At 54.0% G+C, this 14147-nt stretch overlaps 5 protein-coding genes across 6 annotated transcripts; all 5 read right to left on the bottom strand.

Moving 5' to 3' along the window:
• Positions 1-66: 66 nt before the first annotated feature.
• On the bottom strand, positions 67-1821 carry TERG_01454 (uncharacterized protein). 2 transcript variants are annotated; one of them, XM_047749297.1, is made up of 2 exons: positions 1310-1821; positions 67-1244 (listed from the first exon to the last, which is right to left on the bottom strand). In XM_047749297.1, the coding sequence occupies exon 2, from the start codon at positions 964-966 to the stop codon at positions 487-489; it is 480 nt and encodes a 159-aa protein (XP_047605428.1). In that variant the 5' UTR covers positions 967-1244; positions 1310-1821; the 3' UTR covers positions 67-486. The 2 variants fall into 2 exon arrangements, with proteins under 2 accessions (XP_047605428.1, XP_047603728.1); XM_047747763.1 differs by having other exon boundaries at positions 67-1821.
• A 444-nt stretch (positions 1822-2265) lies between these two features.
• Positions 2266-4937, bottom strand: TERG_01453 (uncharacterized protein). Its single transcript, XM_003239419.2, has 2 exons — positions 4069-4937; positions 2266-4011 (listed from the first exon to the last, which is right to left on the bottom strand). The coding sequence occupies exons 1-2, from the start codon at positions 4889-4891 to the stop codon at positions 3410-3412; spliced, it is 1425 nt and encodes a 474-aa protein (XP_003239467.1). The 5' UTR covers positions 4892-4937; the 3' UTR covers positions 2266-3409.
• Positions 4938-5619: 682 nt separating this feature from the next.
• TERG_11717 (uncharacterized protein) lies at positions 5620-5943 on the bottom strand (the record flags this gene model as incomplete). Its single annotated transcript, XM_047750787.1, has 1 exon — positions 5620-5943. The coding sequence occupies one exon, from the start codon at positions 5941-5943 to the stop codon at positions 5620-5622; it is 324 nt and encodes a 107-aa protein (XP_047605427.1).
• A 75-nt stretch (positions 5944-6018) lies between these two features.
• On the bottom strand, positions 6019-11625 carry TERG_01452 (uncharacterized protein; the record flags this gene model as incomplete). Its single annotated transcript, XM_003239418.1, has 5 exons — positions 6019-6573; positions 6631-10722; positions 10808-10986; positions 11048-11371; positions 11451-11625. 5 exons carry the CDS (start codon positions 11623-11625, stop codon positions 6019-6021), a joined length of 5325 nt encoding a protein of 1774 aa, XP_003239466.1.
• An 847-nt stretch (positions 11626-12472) lies between these two features.
• TERG_01451 (uncharacterized protein) lies at positions 12473-14145 on the bottom strand. The gene has a single exon (XM_003239417.2). It carries the CDS (start codon positions 13809-13811, stop codon positions 12897-12899), a length of 915 nt encoding a protein of 304 aa, XP_003239465.2. The 5' UTR covers positions 13812-14145; the 3' UTR covers positions 12473-12896.
• Between the last annotated feature and the right edge of the window lie 2 nt (positions 14146-14147).

Here is a 14147-nt window from a genome sequence, read left to right as displayed (position 1 = left end):
TAAGCTCCAAAAGTCTAAATTGACAGCAATTTTATATTTTATTTATTTATTTATTTATTTATTATTATCTTCTCGACGACGAACGAAATCTACAATATCCACATATCCACGTATGCACAATGATGTATATTATTCACGACTTCGTGTCTAAAAATGGCGTGATATCTCATGCAAGATAAATACAATAGCCCCTTAATCGCATCCATACTCAAGCGGGGCGGGTCCCTCAATGAACGTAGATCGTTCAGAGAGAGCAGTTCCATTCCTGCCCTTCCAGACCTCCTCGACAGGGAGAACGCCGGATCTCTGGATCTTCTTTGCGATCTGCTCCACTTCGGTCCAGACACGAAGCACGTTTTCTCCAACGAGTTTGCGGGCCTGTTCCTCAGTGGCTCCGGCTTCAAGGACCTTCTCGATGAGATATGGGTACTTCGAAACGTCCTAGGCTCGAACTCGTCAGCGGTCTATTGCTTTTGATTCTGCATGTCAGTTCGGTTGGAGACTTACCTCGAGGCCCTTTGGAAGCTCAGTGGTGCCGTCGTAGTCGCCACCGAGACCGACGTGGTCCCATCCGGCAACTTCCGCGATGTGGAAGATGTGCTTGACAACGGTGTTGACATCCGCAGTATCGGGGTCGTCGACCTTCACGAAGCTGCTCACGAAAGTGACCATGACAACACCGTTGTTTTTGGCAACGGTCTTGAGGACGTCGTCTGGAACGTTGCGCAGGTGCTTTGAGACTTCATAGGCGGAAGAGTGGGAGAAGATGACGGGTGCCTTGGTGATCTTCAGAACGTCTCTCATGGTTTGATGAGAAACGTGCGAAAGATCGACGAGCATGCCGAGGCGGTTCATCTCCTTGATCAAGGCGGGGCCAAAGTCAGTCATGCCCAAGTCAGGCTTGCCGGCTCTGACAGTGGAAGCAGCTGTTGCCCATGCATTGTCGCAATTGTGGGTGAGGGTCATGTAGCGAGCTCCGGCATAGAAGGCCTGGCGCAAGGCCGCAATGGAGCTTCCAACTTGGTGGCCGCCCTACATGTACATCTGGAGTAAGTATACATGTAGGTAAGGGGCCACACGAAAAAACAGTACTATACCTCAATACCAATAAAGCTGCCGATTTTACCCTCTCTAAAGGCTCTCTTTGCGCAGCCAGGGTTATCGCAGTACATAAGATCCTTGGAGTACTTGTCTACAAGTCGCCTTGCAACATCGATTTGCTCTAGAGTGTCCCTAGTCGCAAACTATTGATGATACCCACATTAGCACTGGACACAGTATTCAATGAGATACATACATTATTTCATACCTTTGGTGTATTAATTGGAGCGTTAGGGTCCGAGGGACAAGCAATGTACACACTCCAGAACTGTCCACCCATGCGGCCCTTTCGCATTCGGGGTAGATCGGTATGGCCCTTCAGTGAGGTTTCAAAGGGCAGCTTCCCGTCATAGATCTGGTCATTGGTAGACCTCCTGATAGCATAAGGGAGGTCATTGTGCCCATCTATCAGCGGGGTGCTCTTAAGTACTCGCTCAGCACGCTTTGCGTTATCTGTCTGAGGTACAGTGGCAGCACCTTGTACCGGTACAAGACTGGTGAGGGCCAGGAGCGAGACAAAGAGGGCAGCCATTGTGTGAAGGTATAAATGGAGAGGAATTGGCTGTTCGTTGCCTGAGAAGCTCAAGCCATAGAATCACAGCCGGGACATCCGCACACTTATAAACATAGGAGGAATCTCACCCCAATCCAGAATCAACAATCGGGCATCCCTGGCAGCTCAACGCCCTTCCCCTCCCTCGTATATTTAATTAATAATGGCAACCGAGTGTTGGCATGGTGAATAGACCAACAGCGAGCTCATATTGGTCACAGCAGCGGGCGAGTCAAGGAATGCCGACCGTCGAAGCTGCTGAAGGGGATCGACAAGAAAGTATGAACAGCGCCAGCTAGGGTATGCCGTTTTCTAGCTTCGTCGCTAACTGGGGAACACGATATAGGTAAAGGCTAAAATCCTCTGATATTGCTGTTGTGCCGTCAAGCTGCCAGGGCGCGAAGTGTGACTCCATAGGAGGGCCCATATTATGAGCACTGCTCCATACTCCGCTACCACCACTGATCCATCGTTGATGCCAGCACGAGAGCGCCAGCAGCGGAATTCCTAAAAATTGACAGCACCCCGAGCTTCCCCATCAAGGCGTTATCATGTGTGCGAGCACGCCAGCGGCCAGGTAGGGGTCCATGTAGGGCCCATAGCCATCGACAGGGAGCAGGCAGGTCAACAGTGCTAAACTCCAAATATGACTTTTGATCCCACGAGATGGCTGGAAATGTCAACAATGCTGGCTCTTGCTCTTGAGCAATGCCATATTATCTCCGTAGTCCGTAATCCGTATTCCGAACTCCCTGTCCCCCCGTCAATCACAAAGACTGTGCCGGGCCAGAACTCTGGGCTCGGGATGCTGTTCGTGTGCCGGAGATGATGGGCTGGCAAGGAGGTTACATTTGGACCTCATGCCCATGCCGAAGCCGTCTGCCAGTTGGGCGTTGGTCGTATCTAAGATTTTCTGCGCATCCCCCGGACAGCTTTTGCATCATCGCAAGGGATCGAGTTGCTCCACCAGCTAACAAGCAATGCATCCATGAAAGAATTTAACCGAAATATCTCTTGGACGCGGGGAATCCCTCATCCCGGCCAAATCCTGGCTATACACGGAGGCATATCTCAGGCAGACATCCTGGCCTCGATGCTGACAATTGGACGGTTACACCCCTGGTTATCTACTGAGTGGTTCATCACATACCGCCACAGGGTTAAGCAGTCATTTCTACCGAGTACACGCTGATTCACTGACTGAATCTTTTCCAAATGCAGCTACGAGCTCCATCTTCGAGTTGCCATATATTCGTCATCTTCTCAGTAATCCCACTCATCAGGACACTGGAGACCATCTAATATGTATAAATTTGCAAGGTATCAATCTATTTTGTAAATTTCTATATGCCCATGATATATTGATCATTTCACTCGGACACCAATGGAATTTTCTCCTATTTTCTGGATTCTGATTCTTCCTGAGTCAGGAGGATATTCACATCATGTTTCCTGGATGATACGCTAGATATGTTGAGAGATGCCACGTCTTATGCCAGGAGCTGAATTGTTTCTCCAGAATACTCCCTAGGTCCTTAGAATGAACAAATCCAATACCAATTGGAATTATGTTGCGTTGATTACCCCTTTGCAGAGATAGGACGTGACTCCTGCATAGCCTGTCTCTTATATCTAATGGTTATGCACGTTTTGCCGAGGCGATAGGGTACGGAACTCGGAATATACATATATAACTCAACGAGTTCGCTCGTTCATTTCATCATTTTACAATCCTCTGCGTCATAATTCAGAATTTCAATTTATGGCCAGCCAGATGAGAAGAGAAGATACCACGCCGAGCACCAGGCCAAGTCCAAGAATCGCGGTAAGAGGGAGAAAAGCACGGTCTTCTGCCTGGACCATCTCGTCAATTTGATTCTGGAGTCTTTCGCCCATAGCCTGAAGGGAGAATTCTTTCTCAACCCGCTGTTTTGCAAAGGAAGCCATATCCAGACGCTCGGCGGACGACATGCGCTGCAGAACATAACTGATGACTTCTGTCCAGCCCGAGATCTCCTTCGATGATCTGAGCCAGCCGGTTTTCCCTTCGACAATGGTTTCTAGGGGTCCGCCGGTGTTGTCTGCGAGAACAGGCAGACCGGCATACATTGCCTCGACGGGGACGATGCCAAAGTGTTCGTATGAAGGGGTGTAGAGCAGCAGACTCGAGGAGGAGAGCAGGGTTTCTTTAAATGCGGATGGGACAGAAAGGAGGAACAGGACGTTTATCGAGTCTGGGACGGACATGGCTGATACGACGGTCTGGGAGGTAGCTGTTTGGAAACCGAGTCGAGTAGCTAGTGCATCCAGCTCTTTGTGATATTGTACGTTTTCCGAGACTCGATTATCATACCCGCCTGTAAGTCGTTAGCAAATATATGCACCAAGGTTAATCAAGAAAGAGGGTAACACACCAGCGATAACAAGCCTCGTGCCCTTTCTATCCTCCTCCGCAATGCCATGATACGCATGCAATGCAAGCTCGATGTTCTTCTTCCTCTCAAACCGATTAATGCTTAATAGTATCTTCAACCCACCCCATAACTCCCCTCCATCATCGACCTTGGCCACGGATACCTCCTTTGTGCTTCGTCCAGTGTCCACACACGGGTAAACAACCTGGACATCCTCACCGGTATTCCCAAACACCTCCCGCACCACTCCGCCCGTGAACCGAGAATTAACCACAATCCTATCAGCCGCACTCATAGCCCAGCCCTCAAACCAATCGAACGGGCAGCGATAAAGCGTCTTCAGCGTCCGTAGCGCCATACCACCCTCCCCTCGCCGCGCAAGCAACTGGTCCGGGAAATGGCAATAGAATAGCGTGCGCTGTTTCTTCGTTTTGCGGCGCGCAGCTAGGTCCCTTAACGCTCGTAGCACAGGCACACAGGCCGGCACCTGGTCGACTATGAAAATGTCGTGCGTTTCGTCGTTGTTGGCCGTGCTTTCAGAGAGGTAGTAGATCAAGCTGAGCTGGCGCAGTATTGCCATTAGAACGTGGAATCGGCCTCTGATGTGTGCGGGAAACAGCTTGTCGCCGTGTACGCGCACATCCAGCGTTCCATCGCGGGCTTCTTCGAAGCAATGGCTCTTGTCGCGGTGGGAGGTGTAGATGGTTATCTTGTGGCCGCGGGCTTGGAGGGCGAGGGCGGCGTCGAGGATCAGGCGTTCCGCGCCGCCGATGCCGAGGTCGGGATGGACGAAGATGATGTTATATCGTTTTCGGTTTTTCATTATGACTGTCTCTCATCCTCATATCCTCAACTGTCCCGTTTTCAACTTCATCGTCGTCGTCGTCGTCGTCGTCGGCTTTGTTTACTTGTCAACTTTCGCAGATGAAGTCATAACGCATCACGTGATATCAAAAAGCCGTTGAGGAGGAAAATAAGAGAATCGAAGTAAATAGATAGATACATCTAGACGACATCAACTAATTACTAGAAAGGAGAAGAAAGAAGAAAGATAGAAAAGTAGGAATAGTAATAAACAATAAGAATATAGTAGAAAAAAAAGTAAGTTGAGTAAAGAAAAAAAAAAGCCCCCCGGGGCCAGGACATTCTGTAATCTTGAGTCTTCTCTTCGTCAACAAATAAAGTAAGGGTGGTTATGCCGTGCCGTGCCGTGTATGACTTGGATAAGCAGTAAACAGCTCGATAAAAAAGAAAAAAATAAGTTACTAAGATTAAAAGAAAAGAGCAAAAAGGAAAAAAAAAAGAAAAAAAAAAAAAAACAAGGAGGAAAGGAAAAAACGGGGTTAGAAAAAGAAATGAACTATTAGGGAAATTCCGGCCGTAAGCATAAGCGTGGAGGGAATCTGTATCTGTATCTTTATAAGGGGAGAAAAAGAGTACGTCATTTAAGTCAACGGTCAAGTGCCAAATCCGTCACATCGAAACGAAGTAGGAAAAGAAAAAAAAAAAGGGGGGGGCAGCGGGGGGAATTCTTTGCTCTTTAGCATCTAATCATAGAGCGGGCAGGGCAGGGGAGGGGGGAGGGCATTTTATACACAGTCGACAACAATCGCAGGAACAGACAGCAACAGGAGCAGAACAAGGGATATCAAAATAGCAGATTATAAGGAAAAAAAAAAGGAGATAAATAAGAGAAATCCAATCCAATCCAATCCAATCAACGTAGAGGGAAGAAGGAGGAGGGGAAGAAATATAGAAGGGAAAAAAGAAAGAGACAAGATAAAAAGGGGGGGGACGGTTGTAGATACCTGGCTGACGGAACATCCCGTGTATTCCATCAACCACATCATCCGACTCCGACTCAGGCCCAGGCATAGTAGACTCATCAAACGGCGTGAAACACAATAAAATACAGACAATAAAGCCAGCAAGCGAGCAAGGGGGGTTAGGTTAGAAGCAGTTGAGCGTGCTCTTCTTCTTCTTCTTGCTGATGGCGTTCATCTTCTCTTCCAAATGGGCGCGGGCAGCCTCTGCTTCTCGCCGAGCGCTTCGTTCCTCCTCGACAGCCTGCAGGGAGAGACGAGCAGAGTTACGCTCCGATCGCAAAGTAGTAACTTCTTCCTCGAGCTGCCATGCTTTCTTCTTCCATAGTTCCATGTCTGATTTGACTTTGTTGCTTTGCGCCTCGAGGTCGCCGAGGGCTTCTTCGAGGGTTGCTGTGAGCTGCTTCTCGGCGTGCAGGTGTTTCTCGATGGTGCGGATGCGGGCTTCTTGGTCCTCGACGAATTGGTTGTTGGCGAGTTCTTTGCTCTGGTGTCGGGATGAGGGCGGCGAGATGCTTGCTGGATTTGCGGCTGCGGCGATATTGGGGAGGGGAGGGAGCGGAATGGCGGGCGGTGGGGAGGGAAGCGAGGCTGCGGATGAGCTCTTGCGGAGGTTGGTTGAGATGGAGCCGGAGCCGCGGTCGATGTGGCCTCCCTCCGGCGAGATGGGGCGTGTTTGTGCCTGTTGATGTTAGAATACAAATCCGGGTATATGTTAAGGGACAGGGGGGGGAAGTACCTCCAACTGCTCGATACGAGCACGATAAGTCTCAATTTCCTTGTCATGCGCGGCAATCTTAGCCTTGGCCTCTTCCAGGGCCATGCTCTTCTCGGCCTGGATGACCGAGAGTCGGTTGTTATGCTGGTCAAACGAAGAGGTGATTTGCTCCTCCAGCTCCTCGACAAGACGGATGCTCTTCTCCTTCTCGGCCTTGATCTCCTCTATAGTCGCCTCCTTGGCAGCAATGGCTTCTTCATGGTTAGCCACCAGCACGGCCAGATCGTTGACCTTCATCTCGTGCTCGTTGGCCTTGTTCTTGAGGTCGACGACCTGCTTCTCGAGCGCGGAGTGAGTCTCGGTCTTCTCGTCTAGCTGGCGGGTCAGGGACTCGTTAGTGTCCATGAGAGCAGAGTACTTCTCTGCGAACTGATCCTTTTGCGAGAGGATGTCCTGCAGCTGGTCCTGCAGGGTGAAAGGGGTGACGGGGCTTTGGGTCTTGAACAAGGAGGAGATGGTCTCGAGAATCTGGGCCGATTCGTCCTTGGACTTGGTGAGTTCGGCGCGGAGGTCGTCGAGGGCGGCTTGGTGAGCGGCGGCCTTTTCGGCGAGCTGGGACTCGAACTGTGCTTCGGCGGCGACTTTGGTCTTGGACTCGAGCTCGAGGAGTTCGCGTTTGTGCGTGAGTTGGAGGGTTTCGAGCTGGGACTGCTGCGCTTCAACGGTGGATTTGTGGACTTCGATGTCCCTGGACAACTCGGTTACACGGGCCTTGTGAGAGGCCAATTGGTCTTCTGAGCCCGCGAGGTCGTCCAGGGCGGCGCGAGAACCGTCACGGTCGCTCTCGAGAGTAGCGATCTTGGCCAGATGTGCTCCGATAGTGGCCTTGTGGCCGTCGATCTCCTGCTTGAGGCTGTCGACTAGCTCCTGGTGTTGAGACCTCTCTTTCTCCAGGGCATCAGCGGCGGCGGCGGCTTCATCGGCAGAGACGCCACCTTTGCCGTGGTTACCACGCATGGCATCGACGTTGGCCAGGGAGGCCTCGAGCTCGGCAACGGTGGCCTTGACCTGCTTTTCTGATGCCTCGAGGCGGCTCTGGACTAGAGCGAGTTCCTCGGCGGTCTGGCGGTGTTTTCCTTGCCACTCCTCGACTTCCTTGCGTAGAGCGTCCAGCTCGGCCTTTTGCGATTCAACGAGGGCGTTGACGGACTTTAGTTCCTCTGCGAGTTCGCGCTCCTTGGCTTCGTGGGCCTCTCTCATCTCGTTCATCTGTCCCTCGGCATTGACGATCTGGTCCCGTAGCTGAGAGACCACGGTCATGTCGACGGGGGAGACGGATTGCAGGCTGGATCGTTCGCGGGTAAGACCCGAGATGATGGTGGCCTTGGTCTCCATTTCCTTCTTGACGTTCTTGTTCTCGGCCTCGAGGGCCTGGATGCGTTCCATGCGAGAGTTGAGTTCGCGCATGGCGGAGTCGATCTTCTGGTCGAAGCTCTGGAGGGTTTCGGGCCGGCCCTCGAACTCCTCGGCGGCCTGGATGCGGAGGGCCGACAGGTTCCTGTGGGCGCGGTCGACGGTCATCATGCTCTGGCTGGTGATGCGGCGGATGACGTTGGGGGTGTGTGGCGGCGAGGAGGCGGCGTTCTTGTAGCGGGTGACTTCGTCCTTGAGGCTCTCGAGGAGGGTGAGGCTGTCTTCGTGCTCCATCTGGAGTTCGTTGAATTTGCTGGTGACTGCATCGAGGGCCTGTTGGTGTTCAGCCTTGAGTTTCTTGACGACGTCGCTTTCTTCGGATTCATCTTCTTCGGCTTGTTCTGCCTGCTCCGCTTCTTCGACTTCTGTATTGTTAGTAGTGGTGGAAGAAGTGAAGGATGAGCTGTTGGCCTGCTCTGCCGAGGACAACTCCGAGGAGAGCGAGCGTGATGTTTGTCCACCATTGGAATAGGAAGAGACTCCATTGCCGTTGGAGGCTGTGCTGCCATTGACCCTTGGACGACGGCCGTTCTGAGCGATCTTGGTGTCTAAAAAAGCGACGGCGGGCTGGACGGGGTGCTGGGACCGCTGGCTGTGGCGGATCTCGTCCATGGCGTCCTGGAGCTCTGCCATGGCACGCAGGGACTCCTGGTATTTTGCGTTGAGCAGGGCGTACTCGTTCATGGAGTGGTCGTGCTGGATGCGCAGGTCGAACAGCTCCTGGGTGACGCTGTCGAGCTTTTCAGCGACGAACTGAGACTGAGCGGCGCTGGGCGTGTATGGCTCTGGTTCGTCGTTGTCGTTGTCGTTGTATTCATCGTCATCGTCGTGGGCGTCTCTGGCAAAGGTGGAGTTGGTAGGGGTGGCTCTCTCGAGGGCAGCGAGGCCGGCGTCGTCTCGGGCAAGGTCGAGGGCGGTTTCTTCCTGGATGGAAGAGGGAGTCGAGCCGTCGGCCGGGAGGAGGAGGTCATCATCAGACTCTGGGATGGCGGTCTCGACAGCTTCGGTGAGGACGTCGAGCGAGGGCGTCCTGGTGCGAGTAGTCTTCTTGGGTCTGACGGTAGAACTCGAGCCAGCGGAGGACAGCTTCCTAGAGTCGTGGACGCCAACAGCAGGATACTCATATTCGGATCTACGGGCCGGGGGATGGCCGTTCTGGACATGGTCGAGCTCGTAGAGGAGGTTGTCGAGCTTTCCGAGGCTTCGCTGGCGGTCGATGACATGCTCGAGACGGTCCATCTCGGACTGCATGAGCTCCATGTCCTGGTCGGCTTCGGCGAGGCGTTCCTCGAGGGTAGAGATGTAGTCTTCGCAGCTGGCTTCGTTCTCTCTGGCGCGGTTGAGCTCCTTTCTGAGCTCAGCGACGATGGCAGCGTTCTTCTCTTCGCCGGTGGCATGGCTGTCGAGCTTTGACTCGAGGTCGTGCAGGTAGCTCTCGGTGTTGGCCTCTCGGTCGAGCATCTTCTGCATGCGGGCCTGGAGCTGGCCGTTGACGGTCTCGATGTAGGCGCATTTTGTCTCTCGTTCGAGCAGGCTGCTTTCGGTGGCTGAGAGGGAAGCTCTGGTCTGGGAGAGGGAGGACTCGAGGGACTGGATGGTCTTTTCGTATTCCATGACGACCTGCTCTACGGACTCGGCGAAGGAGTGAGACCGCTTGAGGCGCTCCATGGAGGCGTCCCCTCCGTCGTCGGCCCCGTTGCCATCAGAAGTCGATGATTTGGTGAGCTCTGAGATGAGCTTCGCATGGCGCTGGCTGAGGGCGGTATAGCTCTCCTGGACGTCGAGCAGGTGGTTCTGGAGTTCCCGCTCGCGCTCGTTCTGGCGGTCGGACCGCTCCTGGGGCGTGAGAGCGCGACGATCCCTCTCGCCCCCGTCCGCGTTACGAATCTGCTGGCGGAGGAAGGCGACCTCGGCCTTGAGGCGTTCGATGACGGCCTGCTTGTCGCTCTCGTCTGTGATCTGCTGGATGCGCGGCTTGGACTGGATGGCGCGGGCCCGCTGGGCGTACTGGACGGTGTTGAGGGTCTCTGAGAGATGGAACTCGGGCGGCGTGACGCAGGCGATCATGTAGGTGATTGCGTTGCCGCCGAGGGAGTCCTGGAGCAGGCGGGTGAGCTTGGAGTCGCGGTAGGAGACGTGGGCTCCCTGCTGGCGGGAGGAGAGCTGCGAGATGACTTTCCCGAGGCTGGCGAGGCCTGCGTTGATGGAGATGCCTTCTTTGGCACGCTCTCCTGAGGCCCCTGTGTTCTTGAGGCGTTCACTGCCGGCCAAGTCGACGAAATGCAGTTTACTATCAATCGTAACCTGGTCTCCGGGAGAAGCAGAGTCAGGCATGGAGAAGCGTTTCTCCTGGGCAGAGAGCGGCAGGCCGGCTGAACCGTCTTTGCGCTGGACGAGGTTGATGCTGAAGACGGCGTGGGAGCGAGACGATTTGGCGTTGATGGCGGTGGAGTCGGTCTGGCGGATGGCCGAGCCGAAGTTGAGGGCGCTGATGAGGTCGTCGACGGAGTTGATGGCGACCTGGTGCAGGCCGGTGAGGATGATGCGGCCCTTGGTGTCCTCGCGGATGGTGACCGTGTTGCGTTCTCCCGGGGGGGTCGACTCTGGCAGCAGCAGGTCTCTCAGTTGCTCATTATATATCTGCATATATTAGCACCAACCCCGGCACGAAGAGAAAAAAAAAAAAGAGAGGAATACAGAACATGTGAGAGGGAGAAGGGAATACCTCGACGTAGGTCGCTCGCATCTGCCAGGGCTTGTCCGAGACACGGCCAAAAGACGAGGCCGAGGAGTATCGCTGGGGGGTGCGCAGGCCTGATACCGGCGAGCCCGAGAAGTTCCTGCTGTGCGTGGGCGAGCTGGTCAGCTTCTCAAACAGCATCTGCGCCGCCCTCGGCACGATTCCTACCATCGTCAGTATATATACATAGTAGAACATTGAGTAGACCATTGAGTAGAGGCTCACCCATTGCTTTAGGGTCGTGCTGCTCAGGGGGCCCCGAGGTCCCCATGGTGTAGGACTTGCCGGCGCCCGACTGGCCGTACGCGAGGATGGAGACGTTGTAGCCCTGCATGAAGGAGTTGACGCTGTCGTGCAGGTAGTCCCAGATGCCCTCCTGGTCGACGCTCTCGCCGAAGACGCGGTCAAAGACGAAGAGCTTGCGGCCCTGGGGGGCGTCGATGGCGAGCGAGGTCGGCGAGGTGACATGGACCGTCGGCCGCTGGAACCGCTGCGGGATCAGGTCGAAGCCCGGGTCTGACTGCTGCAGCGGGGGTCTAACGCGGACGACTGAAGACAACCAGTCAGTAACATCCATCTTGATGCTGTACAGATGATGAACGAGTGTGATGAGCGGGTGTAAGCCTACCGACTTTGACGGCGGTCCTGGCGTCTTCGTCCGAGATGCCGCTGCCGCAGTGTCGGTTGGAGTTGGCGACGCTGCCGACGCTCATGCGACTGCTGCTCCGCGACGGGCGCATGATGAGACTGACGGGGCGGTTGAAGGCAGCGCGGGAGGGCGAGGCCGGGGGGGACTGGGCCATGCCCTCAGGTCGTCGATGGAGATGCGGTGTTGCTGCTGGTCGTGATGGCGATGTTGGGATGCTGGAGGTCGTGGATGTGACGATGCAGGCCCGTCACCGATGGAGCGACGACGTCGAGGCGAGACAGCGCATAGAAGAGATGAAGAGAAGAAGCTGAGAAGAAGAGAAGAAGAGATGAAGCTAAGAAGAAGAGAAGAAGAAGAAGTCGATGTGATATCAGAATCCGAATCCGAGGCAGAAGCAGAAGCGAAAAGTCTCGCTTGAAACCGAGAAAAGGAGACGCCAAGGAAGATTTAGTAGGAGAAGATGAGAATAACAGAGTAAAGAAGAAGAAGAGACGAAGAGAATAACTAGAGAAGAAGACTAAGACCTCTTTTTGCTTCTTCGTGGCTGCAAAGAAGAAGAAGAGAAGCAGCTCAGGGGGAGGCAAGAGAAGACGAAGAAGACGAAGAAGACTCGAAGACTCGAAGACTCGAAGATGGACTCGACTTCTCTCTCTCTCTCTGTCAGTTACTTCTATTCTTCTATTCTTCTACTCTTTGATTCTCTACTTCTCTTCTTCTTCTCTACTTAATTGTCTTCTTCTTCTCTTTCTCTTCTTCTTCTTCTGTCTGCCCTTCCACCGGCCCGCCTCCGCTCGTCCGTGGCTGAAACTCAGTCAAGCAGCACAAAGAGCAGACGAGATACGAAGACGAGATGAACTCTTGCTCTAGGATTGCTCTAGGATTACTCTATGATTGCTCTAGGATTGCTCTTCTGATGTTATTACTTTGACTAGACGAGGAGGAAAGGAGAGAACTCCTGAGATGCAGACAAGAGAATAACAAGAGAATAACAAGAGAATAACAAGAGAATAACAAGAGAATAACAAGAGAAGAGAAGAAGACTTCGACTGTTACTTCTCATCCCTGTCGCGGGACGTTGGATGGAGACGGGCAAGCCTCGTGTCGCCCTAGTCAGTTACTGCGAGTTACTTACATGCTAGCGACAGTCGATGGCGGCGATAGTCGGGGTGACTTGGATGATAGACGGGAAGATGAGATAGATGAAAAGGCAGTAGATGAAGTGTTTAGGATAGACGAGACGAGAGATGGTGAAACCGGGAGAGCCGAAGGAGAAGGAGATCGGGAACCAGCAGTCTATCTGAGACGAACGGCCGTCTTGTCTTGATGCCTTTGATTATTTCTAAGATGACATGCTAGCGACGGCAGGCCAGTAGCGCCATAACAAAAGAAGTAGAAGAAGTAGAAGTACATGAGAAGTACGGAGTGCTAGAGACGTCCGTGTAGTCGCAGCCGGTAGAGACAGGTGTACTCTCGCTGGCCCCAGTTGGACCTCGCGACAACGACCACCTTGCTGGTGGCAGGCAGATCGTGGACCGACGCCGCAGCAACGCTAAACCGCTGGATGTGATGAGCTGCATGGATGTCGTACTGCCAGCGGCCAAGACGGACGAACGATGGGCCCAGCGACGGCTCGTGGGCGTAGCCGGACTCGGCTTCTCCAGGCCACACTGCTGCCAGGGACGATCTCACTTCATCAACGGTGTTTGCGTCCGTGTATTCTCCCCAGAGCTCCATCAGGTGAGGAGCTGCGGCCCCGTTGTCCAGGGTGGCCTCTCGCGGCATGTGTTCGACAATCACTTCTTCGGGGACGATGGGGCGGCCAAGCTCGACGGAGAGCTGGATCTTGTCTTCCTTCTTGGAAGCAGAAGCAGGAGAAGTAGAGGTGGACGCACACCAGCAGTCGCCAATCTCGTCCCAGGGCTGCAGGGCAGAGACAGGGGAAGGGCCAGGGCGGATGCCGCCTGCAAAACGGCGGAGGCGGTCGAGGAAGCTCCTGGTAGACGACAGGGTAGGGGAGCTCAGGTAAGGGTCGACAGTGGCACCGAAGCCCAGAGAGAAGAAGTTGGGTCGACGTGGCTCCAGGGGGTTCGCTTTTGGTAATGCAGGTGGAGGAGTAGCTTTGTTGACTTCCTGCTTGAGAAAAGAGATCTCCTTGGTCATGGAAGTCAGGCGTTGGTCGACGGTGGCCAGCATCTGGCCGATGCTCTCGGTGCAGTTGGGCATTCCATAGTGTCCGGAGGGAGAGTAGAGGATGGACCGGGCGGCAGAGGCGATCTCGTCGCGAAGGAGGTAGCCGTTAAGTGCCATCATGATGCTCAGCAGGATGCAGACGACATGCATGAACCCGAAGGTGGTCACTCCAGAGGTAGATATAGATGTGGGGGAAGTAGGAATGACATGGTCAAGAGCGGATGGAGGACGGGACGAGGCCGGAGTGTGCTCTGACTGCGGAGTGTTGATGGCTGCATGCTGATGCTGGTCCGAGGGAGTCTCTGGACGCACAGAGGGAGAGGCCGTATTATTGTTAGCAGTGGTGGTAAGGCCGACTGGAGGGCCGATGGCAATGCCTCGCTCGATTCTCTCGGCGGTAGCGCGGCTCCTCTGAGGCTGTCCTCGCAGCTGATAGTGGTATTTCTGTGGAGGATGCTGCTGCCGTGGATGTTGCTGGGGATGTGC

The sequence above is a fragment of the Trichophyton rubrum genome (assembly GCF_000151425.1).
Source record: "Trichophyton rubrum CBS 118892 genomic scaffold supercont2.1, whole genome shotgun sequence".
Taxonomy (NCBI): domain Eukaryota; kingdom Fungi; phylum Ascomycota; class Eurotiomycetes; order Onygenales; family Arthrodermataceae; genus Trichophyton; species Trichophyton rubrum.
The sequence above is the reverse complement of the archived record's forward strand: the minus strand, read 5'-3'. Positions and strand labels throughout refer to the sequence as shown.